We start from the raw sequence: 20828 nt of genomic DNA, 5'->3' as shown, positions 1-20828 counted from the left end.
GAGAGGCTGAGGGAGCTGGGGGTGTTGAGGCTGGAGAAGAGGAGGCTCAGGGGAGACCTCATCACTCTCTGCAACTCCCTGAAAGGAGGTTGGAGCCAGGGGGGGGTTGGGCTCTTTTCCCAGGCAACTCTCAGCAAGACAAGAGGGCAGGGTCTCAAGTTGTGCCAGGGGAGGTTTAGGTTGGAGATGAGAAAGAATTTCTTTCTGGAGAGGGTGATCAGGCATTGGAATGGGCTGCCCAGGGAAGTAGTGGATTCTCCGTGTCTGGAGATCTTTCCAAAGAGCCTGGATGTGGCACTGAGTGCCATGGGCTGGGAACCACGGGGGGAGTGGATCAAGGGTTGGACTTGATGATCTCTGAGGTCCCTTCCAACCCAGCCAATTCTAGGATTCTATGATTCATGAAAGTATTTAAAATCAGATACCAGCCCACAGGAAGAGTACACAGCACCTACCAAAACTCTGCAAAGCACAGCAGCTACTCATCAAATCAATAGAGGAACATTTAAAAAGAAGGCAAACTAACATGCTAGTTCCTTGGGATGGGGAAAATTCAACTGTTTCTGCCACAAACCACTCCTATGGTTTATATTCTTCCATAACTTCTTGATTTCAGTGCCCAGCCTACCATAAAAAATGCCTCTAGAGAGGGTTGAAAATTGTTCAATGTTTTTTCCAAAGGGTAACTGGTTGTAGAAAACAGTTCCTTTTTTATTTTTCTAACTGGCTCTTGAAACTGAAAAATTGGATTTTTTTTAAAGGCTTCTTCCCCTCTTTATTTGCCAGTGAACACAGAACATCATGTGGAAAAAAGAAAGGACAAAACCTGATGGTGTCAACTCACATCTGGGTGGCACTGCTACTCCCAAGTGCTCACAACTAAAACTAAAGAAGAAATTGCTCTCATCTTGTGACTAATGAACATTCCACCCTTCAGCCATTAATTACCCTTAAAGAAGGATTTGTCAGGCATTGTTATGACTCTAATGGAGCTCATCCTACTTTTTAATTGGTGGAAAATCAGCCGTCAAGGAGCAGGGAACATCTGATATTCCAATTAAATTCTGCTGCAGTTTGGAATGTGTTTTAATTGATGTGTGGCTGCCTGAATACCCCCTGGATGAGAGGCAGATCTACTCAAGCTCTCCATCACAGCAATCATTTGGTTTTCTCCATGCAAACTGCCTTGGAATGGGTTGATTTTGACAGATTGAAAGATGGGAAAGAAAGACACGAAACCACTCTGCAAAATCTGGAGTTTAAAATGAGCAAAGCCTGAGCTTGCAGTGTCATGGGAACCACATGAGAGCAGCAACAAGGAGCTGACAACCAGGGAACCAAGAGACAGGAGAATCCTGGAGATAAATCATTGCTCAGCTGAGCTCCTCACCCCAGTTTTCCATGAAGTTGTCTTGCAAAGAACAGCACATGAAATTATGATGTCAGCTGAGCCATCTCCCCAGGCCACACTCTTTAGAAACTATTTTCCTGCTCATGTTTTCCAAATGTGTCAGTGATACAAAACCCTGAGAGAGAAGAGAAATGGGTTTTCTCTGTGTGCTTAAATTTTTCACCTTAAAACAGTGGAAAGCAGTGCTGAAACCTTGCTTTGGGTCCATTCCACAGGGATGTGGGGTGCAAGAGGGAGATGATTCCAGCATGACCACATTTGGTTTGGATTGCTCAGAGCAGAAAATCCCTGTCAAATCTGAATTGGGGAAAAAGAGAAGAAAGTCTTCTGGAATTTCCACTTGAAACCTTCTGAGATTTCAGACAGTGTTAATAAGGAAGGAAAAATATTCTTTTCTTTCTTCTAGATGTACAAACCACTGAGTTTCTCTCAACAAAGCCAAAACCAAACAAAAACCTGTATTACCCCCCCAGGTGACAGTGTTAACCTCCAGGAATACCCTGAGTGTATCTAAAAGATGAATAAATGCCTCTTATTTATATGCTTCAACTCAGACTTCTTGTCTTAGTGGGTTTGTTTCTAAGATTCTGTACTTCTCAATGGATAGGCAAGAAGAGAGAACCCCTATTTCCCTAACCCAAAAGGAATAAAAAACCCTGTTCCCATAAAAAGGGGCTCAGACATGCACTGTATGGATTCCTACATGTGCCTGACATGCTCTGTCTTCTCAATGGATAGGCAAGAAGAGAAAACCCTTATTTCCCTAACCCAAAAGGAAGAAAACAAACCCCGTTCCCATAAAAAGGGGCTCAGACATGCACTGTATGGATTCCTATATGTGCCTGACATGCTCTGTCTTCTCAATGATAGGCAAGAAGAGAAAACCCCTATTTCCCTAACCCAAAAGGAAGAAAACAAACCCTGTTCCCATAAAAAGGGGCTCAGACATGCACTGTATGGATTCCTATATGTGCCTGACATGCTCTGTCTTCTCAATGATAGGCAAGAAGAGAGAATTCCTATTTCCCTAACCCAAAAGGAAGAAAAAAAGCCCTGTTCCCATAAAAATGGGTTCAGACATGCACTGTATGGATTCCTATATGTGCCTGACATGCTCTGTCTTCTCAATGATAGGCAAGAAGAGAGAATTCCTATTTCCCTAACCCAAAAGGAAGAAAAAAAGCCCTGTTCCCATAAAAATGGGTTCAGACATGCACTGTATGGATTCCTATATGTGCCTGACATGCTCTGTCTTCTCAATGATAGGCAAGAAGAGAGAATTCCTATTTCCCTAACCCAAAAGGAAGAAAAAAAGCCCTGTTCCCATAAAAATGGACTCAGACATGCACTGTATGGATTCCTATATGTGTCTGACATGCTCTGTCTTTAAATCCAACCCAATAATTATGGCCTCACGGCTGCTGTCCCCTGTACCTTGGGATGCTGAAGCAAACAGAGTTCTAACATTCTGCCTACATCCACCCCTAGCTGGGATGATTCATAGTCACACAGTTTCTATATCAAGCCTGCTGAACATACCCAATCACATGGACTTCAGTGCTCATCACTCAGGTATCCAGGACAAACCTCTCCTTCTTCCTCCCAGGCAGAAATTCCACTCTTCAGCCACTGCTGCTCACTCATCTCATGTTTATTTTTTGCAGCACTTTCTGTGGCTTTTCCAGCTCATCCAGGGGCTCTCAAGACTTTCTTTGGGCATAGTTATAGCCCAGGGCAGATGGAGTTAAGATAAAACATGGTAATTTTCACTTGCTACCTAAGCCAAAGAAGGAACTCAAAGTGTTTCCAGGTGCTGAGGATTAATGCAAAACTCCTTTACCACTGGGTGATCACCAAAAAGACAAAAGAAAGTGGACTGTTAATTTCAGATATTTTATTAGAATAATAAACACAAACTCAAACTAACAATTTCCAAGCACATGAACAAAGAGAGGACTCTGGTTTAACTGCATCTAAAGGAAAGGATGATTATATTGTTTAGTATCTTTCCTGAGGACTAGAATTTGCCCCTTTTACCCCCCAAATTAAGCATGGAGATGTTTCAAGGAAGAGTCTGTAAATTCTGGAATTCCTGTCTGGTATGGCAGAGTCTTAATGACTTTGCTCAGAGCTACAGATACCTGAAAATGCAGTAATGGGACTGGAGAAAAGCATCACTTTGGGCCTCAAGTTATTACCTCAGGCCAGCAACAAAATAATACACATGTTGAGGGCCTGTTTTTCAGTCTTTCTTGGAAATATGTTCTTATTTTGCTCATAGCTAGACACAGTAAATGTATTTTTATGCAAGAAATCTGCACAAGAAGCACGTTCAAAGCCAAAAGAGACTTACCAAATGAAATCTCTGCAGATATTCTGAACTTTCAAGGGAAAAAAGATGATATTTCTGGCCAATTTAAGGCCAATTATTTCCAAAGAGATGTCAGATACCTGTGTAACATGTTCAAAGATAATCTCAGTGACATGTTGCTAATCAATTAAAAATCTACATTACTCATCTTTTACCTACCTCAGTTTCTCAAGAAGTCAAAGGAATTACATTCTACAGACCTACAGTCTGCAAAATGAGTTGCCAACCCCTGGTACCAGTGGGGTTTAGTAGCACTGCAGTTAAATTTTATTTTTTTCTGGCACCAGAGGCTGCCAACCCCCCCATACTCGATTTCTTGTGCCTTAATGCCATAATAATTTCTTCTATTTTACTCAGCAGGACAGCAAGGCCTCTGGGGGTTACCAGGGCACAAGAAATAAGAAAGCAAACCGATCCAGACTTCAGTTTAATCACAAAACATCTACAGGTGACTCTGCTTTGGCAGCGGGGTTGGGCTGGGGGTTTTTTGAGGTCCTTTCCGACCCTGAATTTTCTGTTATCGATTCTGTGATCGATTCTACGATTGATTCTATGTTTGATTCCATGGGGAGCTGCGGGACCGATGTGACAGGGGGTGATGGGGAGACCACGGGAGGGAGGCGAGGGAAAGGAGGCTCGGACATGGTGAGGAGTGACGGGACCGGGAAGTGGAAATGGGACCGGAGTGAGGGGAGACGGGACCGGGGTGAGGAAAGGGGACCGGGGAGAGGAAAGGGGACCGGGGAGCGGAGCAGCGGGACCGGGGAGAGGAAACGGGACCGGGGTGAGGGGAGACGGGACCGAAATGAGGAGCGACGGGTTCGGGGTGAGGAAACGGAACCGAGGAGAGGAAATGGGATCGGGGAGAGGAAATGGGACCGGGGTGAGGAAACGGGACCGGGGAGCGGAGCAACGGGGAAAGAAAGAGGATCAATGGGACGGGGGTGAGGAGCAACGGGACTAGGGAGAGGAAACGGGACTGGGGTGAGGAGAGACGGGACCGAAATGAGGAGCGACGGGTTCGGGGTAAGGAAACGGGACCAAGACGAGGAGCGACGGGACCGGGATGAGGAAACGGAACCGGAGTGAGGAGCAGCGGGGACGGAGAGAGGATCAATGGGGCCGGGGTGAGGAAACGGGACCGAGGAGAGGAGCAACGGGTCCGGGATGAGGAAACGAGACTGGGGTGAGGAGCGACGGGACCGCGGTGAAGAACGACGGTACCGAGGTGACGAGCACCAGGACCGGAGCAGAGTGGGCGTGGCCAATGTGGAGGGGCGTGGCCAATGTGGAGGGGCGTGGCCTCCCTCTCCCTCCTCCCCCGCCCTCCCGGACGCGCATGCGCAGTAGGCGCCGCCTCTCTCCGCGCGCCTTCCTCCTCCTTTTCTCCCGCCCCGCCGCCCCTCGCGCTCGGCCGCGCTCTCCCGGCGTCCCCCGCGCGCGCTCGGCGCTGACGTCACCGCAGCCCGGCGCCCGCCGCCATTGGTCTCGGCGCCTCCCGGTTCCGTCCCTCGCTGCGGCCCCGACGGCAGCGGGCAAGGCCCGGGCAGCTCTGCCAAGGCCCCGGGGGTATGTGAAAGAAACGGGGGGGGCCGGCCGGCAGGGTGAAGGTGAAGCTGAGGCGCGGCAACGGCGCCGGCCTTACGGTTCCCTCCGGGCCTTTCTCTGAGGAGAAGCTGAAGCGGCGGCGGCGCGCGCGAGCCCGCGGCCCCCTTTTTCCCTTCCCCCCCCCCCCTTCCCCTCAGCCCAGGCCCCGGCCCCGGCCCCTTCCCCTCCCCGGCTGCTGCTTGAGGGGAAAGGAGCCGCCGCCACCCTTCAGCCAGGCCCCGGAGCTCCCTTCTCGTTTTCCGCCCGCTCTCCGGTAGCCTCTCTGCTGAACCACGGCGGCCCGGTACATGAATTATGTCTGCCACAAGCGTTGACCCTCAGGTAAGTGGCGGAGCGAGGCGCGGGGCCTTGCCTGGTCCCCGCCTGGGCGCTGAGAGGGGGTTGGGATGGGGGGGGGAACCCGGGGGGGTTTCCCTTGCAGGCCGGTGCTTGTGTCTGGCCCGGGAGAGGCTTTTCCTCTCCCTCCCGAGTTCTTTTTGGAGATGAATCTTCCTCCTGAAGTTCCACCCTGCTCGCAGCACGTTTCCCACCTCCTCTCGAGAGCCGTGGCCATTTCTGAGGAAGAGCAAGTGCTGAAGGATGGGTGAAACTCCCTCCTCAACCCCTGATGTGTCCTTAGCCATTTTCATCAATCCTTAATGCTTTCTGTGTGTTCTGCAGTGGCAATGGAAGCCTTTTTCTGACATAAACTTTTTTTCTTTCCCTTTTTTTTTTCCCTTATTTCGTCTTCCTTCACCCCATCGTGTACCGTGGTTTCCCAGAGACCGAAAGGACAGGATAATAAAGGTGAGGATCCCTGCCCCATCTGCTCCTTTAAATTGTTACTGTAACATGAATCAATCAGGTACCTGTGGGCCAGCAGAGCAATCTCACTCTTAGTCCCTATGGATAATACCAGGAACAAAAGGAGTTGTGCTTTGTGTCAGAAATAACATAAACTCTTCTTTTTAAGAGGTTGATTTCTATCCCACTTAGTGCTGTTGAGTTTACAGTAGGGAAGAGCATCAGTTGAGTCCTAAACATAATAATGCTCTTAATTACCTTAAAAGCCAGCAGGTTTCTAAAGAAAGTCACAGGAATGCCCCAATTCTCTCTATATTTTTACATACTTCTTCACAGTCTCTCCCTGCTGCACGAACACAATGGTGTTACTGGTCTGCTGTTGCCAGAGGTGTGTTCAAGTGGTCATATATAACCCTAAGATCTTAATTATTTGAGGAATTTAAAATAAAAAGTAGTTTAACTTCTGCTGAGCTGGTAAATTCTTTGATAACTTCTGTTCTTCATTGAAATTAAATTTAATAATAGCAAATGAAGAAAATACCTTGATTATTACTGTGATTGCTCACATGTGAGTTGGTTTCTTTCTGTAGCAGTTATTGCCTTGAAAACCCAGCTGCTTCTAGTCACAGGAAGCTTGACACTTATTTCCAATGTTTGTAACTCCAGTTTTACCTCTGTTCTCTCTTACAAACTTTGCAGAAATACTCTGGTGAATTTCCAGACTTGTTTGCTAAATTCCTCTTTGTCTTGTGTTAGTTTTTTAGTTTAGCTGTTCCTTGAAAGAGGTGAATAAAGTAACTGGCACATCATCTGTGTCACCTTTTGAATTTAAACAGTGAAATTATTTCAAGTGACCTAATAAGAGGTTTTGGTTTGTATACCTCTCAGTAATTACTTTTGAATGCTTTTCACACATTAATTTACACCTAAGTAGACCTTTGATTATGGCAGATATCTCCCTTTTACACATCAGAAAATGCAGATTTTCCTGAAAATGTCAGATAACAAGGCACTCACCTCATCTTATTTTAACCAGCTTAAGCAAGCAGTGAATAACTCATGCTGGGAGAACTGGGAATTAGTTTCTGAGACTTCTAGTTGTGGTCCAGAACAATAGCTGTTGTTTCCCAATCTTTTTCACAAAATTCTTGTCACTAATTATTTCTTGTTTGGAGATAATTGATGTGAGTTGTCTCTTGAATGTAGAGCATTTTCTTTTTTTAATTTAAAAATCAAATTTAGTTTTATAAGTATTAAGAAAAATTGTTTGGAGGAAAAGTATCATTTCTTGGTCTTTTTGTGACTCTCCCTGCTGGGGAATAGTACAGCTTTCTGTGAAATAAGAAGCTGAAACTCTTTAAATGCTACTAGGTAGGGTTTTAACATGTTGTAACCTTTCTGTTCTAGTACAAAATGGTTCCTTACATCAGAAGGATACAGTTCATGACAACGATTTTGAACCTTACCTTTCTGGGCAGTCAAATCAGGTTAGTGTATTTTTAACTTAGGATTTTTTTTTCTTAGGCATGCTGTTGGCATTCAATTCATGGGATTGTGTTGAGGGAGCAAATTCCTTAAATAGAAATGGAAAAAGAAATGACTGGCATATTGTGTTACTGGGTAATACAACTAGCATTTGTGCTCACAAAGCTAATATTACTCTGAATATCCAGATGGCCACAACTGAAAAGGAAATTAATGCTCCAAGTAGTGGCTGCTCATTGCCCCACAAATTGGAGGTGATTGATGCAGTTGGGCTGTGACAGACTAGTCGAGCTGGCACTTCTTTGTGTGGGGAGCCTGAAAGATCTGGTTTGGGGTTCTCCTGATTTGGATAATCTGCATAATCCTAGAAATTGGTGTAGCTGAAATTTGGGTTGGGTACTTTGTGAAGTTGGCTCTTTTGCTTTTTACACTTCATCAATATTGGGGTATTTACTGTCTAAAGTGTTAACAGTAAGACTAAGGCACTGTGATGTGAACTCAGTATAATCCAGTTTCATCTTCAAGTATGTTAACTCATCAGCCACACTTTAGATATTAAAAATATCTTCTAATTCAATGAATTTTCAGCTAACGTTCAAACCTCCAAAGAGAATAAAATGCTTAGAAACAGGAGGTGCACAAAATTTTCTTTTGCAAATGTAGAATGCCATTTTGGAGAGAGATCTGCCAGAACTGCTTTATTATTTCTTGGCAGAAGGGCTAATTGGTAATTTTTCAAAAGGGAAATACATAATTTGGCCTGAAACTGATTGATGCCAAGGTAATGTTGGTGACATCTTTGAACTTGCTTGCAAAGTGTGCCTCTGCTCTGTGCCTTTGAGGTGTATTAAACATTTTTGGGGGCATTTGGATGGGTGGAACTCTTAGGAGTTTGTGTTTGATCATGAGTGGATGTCTTCTCTAGACTTACATAAAGTTAAAACAGTTTTTGGGGAAGTTTCTTCTTCTCTGGAATTAGGTAGCAGGTATTTAAGAAGGACATTTATGAGGAAAAAAACAAAGCAAAGATTTTAATGCAAAATTAGTTTTGTAAGGAATTGAGGTTTTCACCTTCCTCCAGTTTTGTTTTTTTTTAAATCCACTTCATCTCATTTATATATAATTTTTAATTACTTAAAACCCAGGTGAGTTTTTCTGATGGGAAATACACCAAACATGAATAAAAATAGAACAATTTATTTAATTATAGGAAAATTCTTACCTGTCAACAAGCCCAATTATGAGGCTTAAATGAAAAAATTGCTGCAACTAAGAATTTCCATAATTCTAATCAAGTTTTCTTCCATGAAAATGGAGCTCCATTCACCACTTTATTTATGCTGCAGTAAGAAGCTGGCATGCTACAAGAAACAATTGTGTAGGTTGTCTTACAATTTTAAGTGGAAAGTGACAGTAGCATTAATTAGGACTGTGAGATTTTGTGCTGGAGACAACCATGTTTCTGAACAAAGCCTTATTATCTAGTTACTCAGTCAGGTTTATTCAGCCTTTTAAAGTTCCTGTAAATTACAAGTGATTTACAGAAAAAGATTTTGAGCTGACTGCAGGTTTTAGACAAATAGTGAAGAAATTAAAAGCATGCTGAAGAAATTAAACCCCCCCAGCTGACACAGCAATACATTTGATATTAAAGATGAACTGCAGGTTGGTAAAATAGCTTTTAAAGTACAAATTAGTCCTTAAAATGAGTAATGAGCATCTCATAGAATCAAACAAAATATAGTTCTCTGCTATCTTTCTGTTGAAAAGTGCAGTGGAAAAAGGAATGATGTCTTCTTGAAGATTCTACTTTCCAAGTAGTTAATACTGACCAAATTTGAGGTGTGATTTTTGGTTTAAAGCACCCTAAAAGTGCTTTGAGGTGCAAAGGGAACTGTGGGATGCAGTGTTCATGTGTAAAGTTACATGCAAAGCAAGAAACACATCTCCCATGTCTTCCAGAATCAAAAGGTAACAGAAAATCCCACACAAGCAGTGTACTTTGGCAGAAAAAAATGATTCTTTCTAATTAACAGAATGGTTGTATTTTGGGGATATTTTGTGTGTGTGTGTGTTTTCTTAGGTTGTTGTATTTTTGGCTTGGTTTGTTTGTTTGTTTGTTTTTTTAAGAAATACAGAATGGTGCAGAAAGGTCAAGGATAAGTTTGTTGAAATAAATGTTCTGCTGTTGCTGTGAAGGACTTTGGTCAGAGTTTCTTTTACACACTCTGGCACCAAGCCAGTCAAAATAGATCAAATGTTTTGTAAGGATGTCTGCTGAAACTTTCCTTTAATCTTCTTAGAATCCTTGTGGCAACTTCACTGTTTGACAGGAGGTGACAGTCTCAGAAATTTTCTAGAATCCTTTAGAAAAAAATGGTTTTGGAGTTTTGGGAAGGCTTATTCTTTTTTGTCTTAAATTCTAAACCTGCAGAAAATACAAATACAGAACTATTCATGTTTCCTCCCTTTCATCTGCATTGTTTTTTTAAGATAACACAACGATCTCAAAGCCTTTAAGAAAAATGATGTTTTCATAAGCTAAATAATGGTTATTTTAGCTTGGACATCTCAGAAAATTCCATGTATCTTAGAGGATCTTCTCACAGATGGGTTCTCCACAGATAGTAGATGCTGTACCTCATGTTAATGGTAAAATTTGTACATAGATAAAGGCAGCATGAACAGTGGCAGAAATTATTGGTTTTGAATCAATATCCTGTTTAGATCAAGTGTTTGCAGTGCTGTGTGTAAGTTTTGGAGGCATTTTATGGTGTTACTCTGTATATGGAAAGTCAGGGCTTTGGGTTAGGGCTTGGGGTGTCATGGATTGGAGTAAATGACACTATCAGTTGAGTCTTGCCTTCAGGAAAGAGGTTTTTTTACTTAATATTTTTGAATGAGCTGAGAAATAATCTGACTTTTGAAAAAAAATGACTGAAATTTCAGTGCAGTTTTGTTTTGGGTTTTATTCAAGATTGAAATCTTGTAGTTTGAGAGAAATCTTCTACCTAAAATAATAATCTTCCATCAGTAAGGAAAGGCTAACTACTGTTCAACTCATTAACAGGAGATGTTGACCTTCCCTCCCCCTCACTGGTAATTACAGTTAGAGTGCCAGTTTGGAAGGTTTCCAATATATGTGCTTCAAGTTGATTTAAAGAGGAATAAAACCTGTTTTTCAATATCCCATGTTTCTTTTTTTTTCTTTTGCATTGTGGGATAGGAGAAGTATACAGAATGCTTCAAAATCAGGTGTCTCAGAGAAGAAGAAAAGGCTACTCTTGGGTCTAAGCAGCAGCTGAAAGGGAAGAAAACCCTGGAAAAAAATCTCAGAGGGAGATCTGCTGGTTTATAACCAGTCAGCCTCTTACTTCTTAGAGTGGAAAAGATGGGATGTTTGGAAGGACAGCCAGAAACAGTCTTGCACAGCTCTAACTTTACTACTGAGGGAGAAAAAGACTTGTGCAAAAGACTGAATAGGGTCTTTCTCATATGGGTTCTTACAGGCTGCAATTGTATATATTTGTTTCTAGTAGACTTTAATTTCAGTTTCTAATCATGAGGTCTACTCACAGGAAACATGATTCTCAGTGTGTCCTGTGGTCCTGTCTGTGTCAGAAGTAGCTTTTGCATGTTTTACCTCTTCAGATATATTTTACTTGTCAGGAATTGATGGCTCCTCAAAACCATTCCATAATGAAGACCATAGTCACAGTTTCTGTTCTGTGCTGTAATCTTAAAGTGTTTTAATCTAAAACTTCTCCCATGTAGAGCTCAGGAAATGCTAAATATCTCTAGTGCTGTGGGACACAGGATATGTTGTTATACAAGTTTCTTGAAATATTTTGGGGTATTGGTAGATAATATAATTCTATATTATATAGAATTATTATTATGTAATAGAATTATTATATAATTCTATATTATATACACTAAATACTCTTAGTAGTGTAACTAAGCTTACTGAGTCTCAAAATTTTACATACTAACATCTTACTAGTGCTGGTGTGTATTATAGATGCCCAGATCCTGTATTTTAGCCCTGAATTTATCTTTGACTTACGTAATTAGAACTTAAATTACCTTGTCTCTCTTGGCTTTCTATTTGGTGATATTGTTGTGGTTTATAAATGAAGTTTTCTTGCATTTTAAGTTACCTTTTTTGTTTTTTTTTTCCTTTAACAGAACAGTAGCTATCCATCAATGACTGATCCTTACCTGTCCAGTTATTATCCACCATCTATTGGGTTCCCCTATTCTCTCAGTGAAGCACCATGGTCTACAGGAGGAGATCCTCCTATCCCATATCTCACCACCTATGGACAGCTCAGTAATGGAGATCATCATTTTATGCACGATGCTGTTTTTGGACAGCCTGGGGGGTTGGGAAATAACATCTATCAACACCGGTTTAACTTTTTCCCTGAAAATCCTGCCTTCTCTGCTTGGGGAACAAGTGGATCCCAAGGACAGCAGACTCAAAGTTCAGCCTATGGGAGCAGTTACAGCTACCCACCTAGTTCACTGGGTGGTACCATTGTGGATGGACAAACAGGATTTCATAATGATACATTAAATAAAGCTCCTGGAATGAACAGTATTGAACAGGGAATGGTTGGACTGAAGATTGGTGGAGATGTTACAACTTCTGCAGTGAAAACAGTAGGTTCTGTTGTCAACAGTGCTGGGATGACAGGTGCCCTCTCTGGTAATGGGGGTTCTAATGTAAACTTGCCAGTCTCTAAACCAACTTCTTGGGCTGCTATAGCCAGCAAGCCTGCAAAACCACAGCCTAAAATGAAAACAAAATCCATACCTGTCATCGGGGGAGCGTTGCCTCCTCCTCCTATAAAGCATAACATGGACATCGGTACTTGGGACAATAAAGGTCCTGTGGCAAAAGTTCCTGCCCCTCAACAGATCCCTTCTCCTCAGTCTGTTCCACAGCCACAACAACAAATTGTTCAGCCTGTTCCAACTCAGCCTCCTGCACTGACCCAGCCTCAGTATCAGACCCCTCAGCAGCAACCCCAAAACCGCTGGGTAGCTCCTCGCAACAGGAACGCAGCTTTCGGCCAAAGCGGAGGAACCGGGAACGATGGCAGCTCAGCTGGCACTACCCAGCCTAACCCTGTCCCCAGTGGAGAGTCCCATCCTGTTCTTGAAAAACTGAAAGCTGCTCACAGCTATAACCCTAAAGATTTCGAATGGAACCTTAAAAATGGACGTGTGTTCATCATAAAGAGCTATTCTGAGGATGATATTCATCGTTCCATTAAGTATTCTATTTGGTGTAGCACGGAACACGGCAACAAACGCCTGGACAGTGCTTTTCGGTCCATGAACAGCAAGGGTCCAGTCTACTTGCTGTTCAGTGTCAATGGCAGTGGACATTTTTGTGGAGTAGCAGAGATGAAATCACCCGTGGACTACGGCACCAGTGCAGGTGTCTGGTCTCAGGACAAGTGGAAGGGGAAATTTGATGTCAAGTGGATCTTTGTGAAGGATGTGCCCAACAACCAGCTCCGACACATCAGGCTGGAGAACAATGACAACAAACCCGTTACAAACTCCCGTGATACACAGGAGGTGCCCTTAGAAAAAGCAAAACAAGTGCTTAAAATTATTGCTAATTACAAGCACACGACCTCCATCTTTGATGACTTTTCTCATTATGAAAAGCGCCAGGAAGAGGAGGAGGTGGTGCGGAAGGTAAACTTCTTAAAAAATTTATTTTATACACAGATAATGGGGAAAGTGAAATGTGAAGGCTGCTATGGTGGAAAAAATGTAAGTAGGAATTTAGAAAGTTTTAAATACCTCTCAACTTGATGATTTTGTGTTGTTTAGCAGCACAGATAAACTGATACTTTCCTGTGGTCATTTCTTAGCTAAAGAGTTTCAAAGCAAGAAGCTGAGCAGTGATGCAGGTAAAGGACAGGATGTCCAGTTTTTTGGAGTTAGATTTATTTTTTTTATCTTAAAATGGCTCATTATGCAGTAAATAGTTTCAGAATTCATTTCTGCCAGTGGTTGTTGTGTAAGATTTATAAGGTGCTTTAACACTTTATGGCTGGAACTGGGCTATCAAAATTGATACTGGCTTTTGAAATTTTCAGAGCAAGAAGCCTGATCTTGTTCTTTCCATTGATCACTCTGGAAAGGAAAGAGTTGCATAAAATGACTTGGAGTAGTGCTAGAAAGTTAGCATTTCAGCTGCTGCTGAAGAACCATGTGTTAATTTTTGGGTAAATAAAGGTTTTCTGTTCCTAGATCTAATCTCTCTGATTCTTGAAGTTTGGGGTGAAGACGTGGGAAGAGAAATTTGGGCAGTAACTGAGAAAGTGTATTTAAAAGATGTATGTACATTTCATGGCTCTAAGTCTCCCACAAGAGACATCTGTCCCTGTCCATCCCGTGACTTCAGTTTCAAGAATGCCTTTCTCTAATTAGGCAATCTAGAAGTAATAGACTGACAAAATAATAATAGGTGTGTGTAGTTGTAACTAAGTAACACTTAAAGCTGCTTGTTCATAGTGTTCCATAGACTTTTTCTGTGGAGCATTTCAAATAAAGCATTTATTTGACAGACTAGTTCAGTGCAGCTCACACTTGCTTCAATTTTTTGTAGCAAATACTTAATGGATGTTCCTGGAGCTTAAACTGAAGTTGCCATTTTAAGGTTTTATTGCCGTTTAAAAGTTCAGATAAAATTGCTTTGAGCTATCTTCATAGAATGTGCCTTAGAATTAGGAGAGAGGAGGAGATCAGTGTCTTAAGGACTTTTTGGCTCAGTTTTTTGTAGCCATGAGATATGATGTGCATAACATACCTCAGCAGAGCAGGGAAGGGGAGCATACAATTTGGTTTGGGTTTTTTTATGTACTCCCTGCAGGGTTCCACAAGGCAAAACCTAAAAGCTTTTACTTCAGTCAGCACTTCATTCCTTCAGTAGAAAACTGGCAGTTCAATATTTAATGCAACCTGCATCTTGAAATGTTCCCTTATGGAGGAGAGATTCTTGCTTAAGTCAAGAGGTCCACTGGTCTCTTGTCCAATGTTTACAGTGTACATGGGGTGTGGGAGCGTGTGTGTGGGTGATTGGGGTTTTTTACTTCTGAGTCTCCCTCTGATTTGCTGCCAAGCCTGGAGGGGAGAAGAATGGGTGTGTTTAGGGATTGAGAGTACCCAGAAAGTGATGGGAAATGTAGTCTTGAAGAGGGAACCTCTTGGGCTGAGGAAGATCCAGGTGGTTGTACACCAAACACCAGACTTGCTTGGTAGGGTCTCAGGGTGCTGATGTTCAGCTCTTGGACTGATCCCTCTTTAGGTTATTTTCATACACACTTCAGGTGCTGATACCATATTCTTACCCAGGTCACTGCTGTATGACAGGTTCTGGTTTGTAAGATAATCATTTTCTCTACCTCATTTAAAACTGATCATTTATCTTGTATGACATATTCTGAAAATAAACTACAAAGTCTAACTTAACATTCTTAGATTCCTCCAAATAGCTTAGAAAATAGGACAATAGAGAGATAACAAATACACTAAGGAATGAAACAGTACTAGAGAAGTAAAGCAGATCAGACATGAAGCATATGATACTGTATAGCAGATTGCATTCTATCAAACTATTGTGTAGGAAGTTAATATTTTCCCCTTCATTAGCTGAATGAATTTTAGAAGTCCAGCTGATTACTAGAGGGATTTCTTGCAGGATGTGCACTCTTAAACTTCATACTGTTGAGAAGTTTGTACCATTGAAATTGATATCTTCTTGCTACACAAAATTAACCATCCTATGACACTTTTTTACCAGTTTTACTGCCTGTTAAGCCATCTTATGAACTAATTTCACATGGCAGGGTTCCTAAAAATCTCCACATGCAAGGCTTAAATGCTTTAATTTAATTTATAAACAAATATTTAGTAGGGAAGAATAATTTTGTGTAATCTGTACAATGCAAGCCACTTGTATTTCTGTTCTTTAGATGGTTACTGTCCTTAGCACTGGCTAGAAAGTGACAGGCATAAAATTTCTCCTGCCCTTCTGGCATTTCTCAGTTATTTTCCAGGGCCACTACAATGTCCACAAAGAAAGCAACTTCTGTGATCTAAGCTCATGTTCTTAAAACATAAAGTTGCAATCTGCATGAGAGCTTCTTTAAAAAGAAAATACACTATAATATGGCATTAATAACATTCCCTATGAACATGCTTGCATAGTCTTAACAAAATTGTCTTGTAAAGTTAAAAAGCTCCTCAAGAAAACAAACTTGTTGCAGATGCTGCTGGTTTTAGTAGCATCTTGTGTGGTAGGGTTGATCTGCTGTCAGCAGATAATTCTGATCCAGATCTATATTTAATTAGATGGTCATAGTGACTGCTGTCACTGCTGCTCTGTGTCAGGGCACTCAGCAAATCCAAGGTCTGCACCTTGGTGTTGTGTTGGGAGAGCTGCTTATCTTGGAAAGCTCCTGAGTTGCCAAGCTTGCCATTTGTCCTCAGGGTAGTTAAATACAGTGGTGTCAGCTGCTCTGTGGTGGCACTTGCACTGTGATTTCTTTTCACTGTGAGCATGTTCAGTGAGGCAGAACTCCAAGGATGGAGTATTATCCTTCTTTCAAACTGTAATTAAGAAAGATCCCTATTTTAAGGTTCATGTTAATTGTGTTTCCTGATAGGTTACACTTTTCTGTCAGAAGATGAATGCTTTCATCACACTGACCATAACAAAGTTTAGTAGAAAGTTTGACAGCTACTTCAAACTGAGGTGAATGGAAGTTTGACAGGGATGAGTGTCTCTAAAATGGAAGCTTCTACAGGTTTTATGAAAACCAGTTTTTCCTGTATCTGAAGATTATACATATTAATGCCATGAAAGAAAAGTATGCAACAGGAGCTCCCCTCTGAGATAGAGAATTCCCCTGGAGAAGAGAAACTCTGAAGGCTCCAGGTGAATCTTAAGAACCAAAATGGACAAGCTTTGCTAGTTGCTTACAAAACTGCTCAGTCTTGCTTGCAGGAGTGCTAGGAAGGCAGTAGGAAAGAGAATTTAAGAGCTGCTGAAAAGCAGCTGTGCTGAAGAGCATGGAGAATTGTGCATCAGTTTCCTCCTTGTCACTTTTGTCTGGTTTCAGACATTTTTTAAAAGGAAGACTCAGATTAGCCTCCAGGAGGAAAAGCCAGCAGCAAGTTAGCAGGTACTACTTGCCTCATAAATAACACTTTTTAGTGAATTACAAAGTCTCTGGGTGCCATGAGCATACTTTATAGGTACAAGGTAGGCTTGGCTGCTAGCCTGTTGTTATTTATGTGGTGTTAGAAGGAAACTCCCACTTCTAAAGACAGTGGGACTGTGAGGTCCAGTGGAAAAGCAAAAATAAGTTCTGTAAGGTAGCACTAGGAAAGAATGGGCTGATGGGTGTGGGAGGGCTGAGGAGCAGAGTAAGGGAGATTTCTCACCTTGGAAATGGAAGTAGGGTGGAGCAACTGCTTTTTTGGAAGCCTGAAAATGGGGTTGAAAAATAGTCTTACATTTCTAATGTTTGTATTTGCAAATAAGTTTTCCATCCAACAGAAATAAACCTGAGATTAATTTTATAAAGATTCCACCCAACGAGTAAAATGGAAATGCACTAAATTTGGGAGTTGACTTGTTCATGCTCACAATTTCCTTGCTTGAAATGAGATTTGGTGTCATAAACACGGAGTCCTTACCTGCCTGTTGTGCAGCTTGAACACTGTGAGGATGAGATGGCAAGCAGGCTGAGCTCTTCCTATTGAATGTGCCTGCTGCCTTAAAGAAGAATAAGACAAAACAGCATATTCAGCTTGTCTTGCTGTCTTCTGCAAGTTTACAGGTCTCCTGAAATGTTTACTGGAAAAACTCCCCCCCTTTTTTTACTGCATTGTTCAACTTGTCTTTGGAAGCTCTGTGCAGAGCTGCTGCAAATCAGAGCAGAGCTGTGGCTGAATTTGTGAGCTAGGCAGAACAAGACTGAGAGCATTTGAGGAGTGCCATCAAGGTATCCCTTCCATGACCTTTACCTGTTTGTTGTGGAGAGAGACCTCCAAGAGGCTACTGGCTTCTGTACTGCAATGCTTTTAGAAATTTTGGGCTTTAAGTTTAGCTGTGAGGGTTTTCACACTTTTTTTGCAAAACTACATAACTCTGCCTCTACCTGTGGTTGGTTGTTTTTCCCCCTGACTTGACAACTATTTCACAGTGCCCCCCAGATTTGTTGAACAGATAGAAACAATCAGGAAGAGAATTTTGAGAGAGTTCAAATCCTACTTTTATGGAATGTGACTGAACTTTGAAGTCATTTGAATGCTTCAAAATGATGCCAGCTCTGAATTCACTAATCAGCCATTTACTTCGTGCTCTTGTATTGGTTGTGCCACTACTGCAGGAGCTAAAACAATCCAGAAAGCAGAGTAGTTGCAGCTCCTATTTCTGCTTAGGAATGTTGATACTCCCAACCTTTCTTTTTGTGACCTTCATCAGCTTTCAGTCTGAAGTGACTGTGCAGGTATTCTTTCAGCTGTTCCACTTGAGACTCTGCTTAAGTTATCAAGTCCTTGGGCTTTTCAGGTATATAGAATATATTTCTAAAACATAGCAGCAGTGTTCTAACAAAGTGTGTGATTTTCTGGGATCACTTTAGTGCTGTTACACTTCAGAGAACTTTTTGCTTGTTCATTTGAGTAAAAGCTTTCTTAACTTTCCACTTTTTTCTCTTTGCAGGAACGTCAGAGTCGCAACAAACAATAAGAATAAATCTATACACTTTGATATATATACTAGAACTGATATTGAATTTGATTATGAGAAACAAAATTTAAGTATGCTGGTGCTGTATCCTGGCATCAGGACAAACTAAAAGCTTTCAGCTCCAATATATCTTCTCGTGCAGGGGAAATTAAGTTGTTGCATCTTTAAGTACATTGTAGTTTATTTTTGCCCAAGTGGATCTGCATTAATTTGTATCTTTTTTTTTTTCTATGTAAAATTCTGTAGAAATCATTAATAAAGGTGTGTCTGGTTTTATTTTTTTAAGTTGGTAAACAGTTATATTAACCTAATGTGGACCTATCCATGAGCATACTAAAGTGTCAATGCTTCCCAAAGACTTTCTTTTGGCACAAATTATGTTCCTAGCCAGATACAGAGATTATGGAGAATACATGACAAATCTTCCTTTATCCTCCTCCCAAACCCTTTTTCTTCATGGCAGAAGTAAGAAAACATACATTTGATTTTTGTAATTTAAAAAACTTTCAAGATACTGCACTTCAGAATTTCAAAAAGCAAAAAAAGCCTCAATTTCTGATCACTTTGTGCAGCCTCTTTCTTTCTCTGTACAATTACACTTTCAGAAATTGCTGATGCGCCCATGTTGGTTTTTTCTGTCTGGTGGAAAAATCAAATTGTCAGTGGAATTGTTTCTCTGGAAAATATTTCCCTTTCCCATTCTGTTAAGCAGTGCTTCAGTGTGCATTTGTTAGACCATATCCTGCCGGGAGTCAGCCAGATGCTTTCTCTCAGCCATAATTCTGCTTTACAGTTTTTGTAGCTTAATTAAATAATAATAATGTGATGCTATCAACATTGCAGGGGTTTTGGACAATGTGTTTAAACCTGTTTCAGCTTTCAGGTGTTATTAGTTAATTGCAGATCATTTTTAATCCTTCCCTTCATTACTCCCCTCCCACTCCCTCCCTCTCCCCCCAGATCCTAATGCCATTTAAAAGTTTTTATACCAATAATGCTGAGCTTTAACGTAGGAACTAATAGTATGGATAATGGATTATGCCTCAGATGTTGAAAATTGACAGTGTGTATGTCTAATTTTTTTTTTTTCTGTTGGATGAGTAAAAAAAAAAAAAACAAAAAAAAACAAACCTGTTTTAAGAAACTGAATTTGCTGTCATGTTTTTGTGGAGTGAGGGGACCGACGGAGAACCTGTCACCAACTGGAGTTCCAATTAAGCATGGAAATGGTGCTCATGTCCGCTGCTCTAGCACACTGAATCTGCACGTGTTTATTGTAGAGGATCTTTTACTATATTAGAAAGCAAGTATCTTCTGAATACTATTTACTCCAAAAGGACCTCCAATTTAAATAAAGTTTAATCTGTATCATTTAGACTTGTATTTAGAACGTATAACTCTGTCTCTGGACTGTTACTGCCTGTAAGGGGTAATGGACAGCATCAGATTAACTTTTTTCCTCTAGGAGAATACAAGCCTTAATAAACAATACATATTTAGCAAGTTTGATGTCATTTTCATTTTTTTCACTGCTTTCATTTGCCTGCATTTGTTATAATCACCCTTTGTGCTGACTCATGAATTAAATGATTAGAGAAGTGTTTTAACTTAGATGTCTGCTATCAGCACACCTGATTGCAGAAGATTTGAGCTGCTTTGGATGTTGTTATTCCTCAAAAGAAATGCATGTGTGTACAGTGGCTGTCACTTGTACACATTAAGAAACTTGTAAGAAACTTGCAGGAAAAGTTATTACCAAACTCAAGCAAAGCACCTTGTAATGTTACAGCTTTTTTTCTTGTACACCTGTTGAGAAAAGCAGTTGGGAGGAGCAAAGGAGCCTTGGTTAAAATAGCAGATGCAAGACTGAAGCCCAAATAATAACCAGCAGAAAAGTTTTGTTCTGATGCTCCTTTTCCTGCTCTCTGGGTTACTTTGCTTTCTCTTTATATGGCAGAGAAGCTGAAGGAAGAGCTGGAAGTTGCCTTCAGGAGGCAGCATCCCAGGTGTGGCTCACCAGAATGAGAACTTTCCAAAAGGGAGCAGAGCTCTGAACAGTTCATTTTACAGCAGTTGGCTATATTCCCCAACTCTTAACTAATAATTTGCCTTGACATCTTTTTTTTAACTGCCTTTTTGAAGCAATGCTGCATTTTATAAACATGTTGCTATCTATTAAAAGCACCTGCTATTTGGGTTCTTAATGCAGGAAGCTTGCAGTGGTTATTCCAGAGCCAAAATGAATTCAGCTCCATCTGGACCCTGAAGAGAAAAGTTAGCTACACAACTTTTATTTCTTTCTTTAGATCTGTGAAGAAAAAAAAAAAAGAAATCTTTGTGATAAACCTTTAGTCTTCAGGTAAACACTTTCTGGAAAAAAAAAT

General features: G+C 41.3%; 1 protein-coding gene across 2 annotated transcripts; it reads left to right on the top strand.

The window, feature by feature from the left end:
- Nucleotides 1–5208: 5208 nt before the first annotated feature.
- On the top strand, nucleotides 5209–19947 carry YTHDF1 (YTH N6-methyladenosine RNA binding protein 1). 2 transcript variants are annotated; one of them, XM_030462993.1, is made up of 5 exons: nucleotides 5209–5711; nucleotides 6152–6176; nucleotides 7581–7660; nucleotides 11847–13373; nucleotides 18418–19947. In XM_030462993.1, the coding sequence occupies exons 1-5, from the start codon at nucleotides 5685–5687 to the stop codon at nucleotides 18442–18444; spliced, it is 1686 nt and encodes a 561-aa protein (XP_030318853.1). In that variant the 5' UTR covers nucleotides 5209–5684; the 3' UTR covers nucleotides 18445–19947. The 2 variants fall into 2 exon arrangements, with proteins under 2 accessions (XP_030318853.1, XP_030318854.1); XM_030462994.1 differs by having other exon boundaries at nucleotides 5248–5351.
- The last annotated feature ends 881 nt before the right edge of the window (nucleotides 19948–20828 follow it).

This window comes from Calypte anna, chromosome 20 (assembly GCF_003957555.1).
Source record: "Calypte anna isolate BGI_N300 chromosome 20, bCalAnn1_v1.p, whole genome shotgun sequence".
Classification (NCBI taxonomy): domain Eukaryota; kingdom Metazoa; phylum Chordata; class Aves; order Apodiformes; family Trochilidae; genus Calypte; species Calypte anna.
Note: the sequence above shows the minus strand (reverse complement) of the source record. Positions and strands in the feature narration are given on the sequence as shown.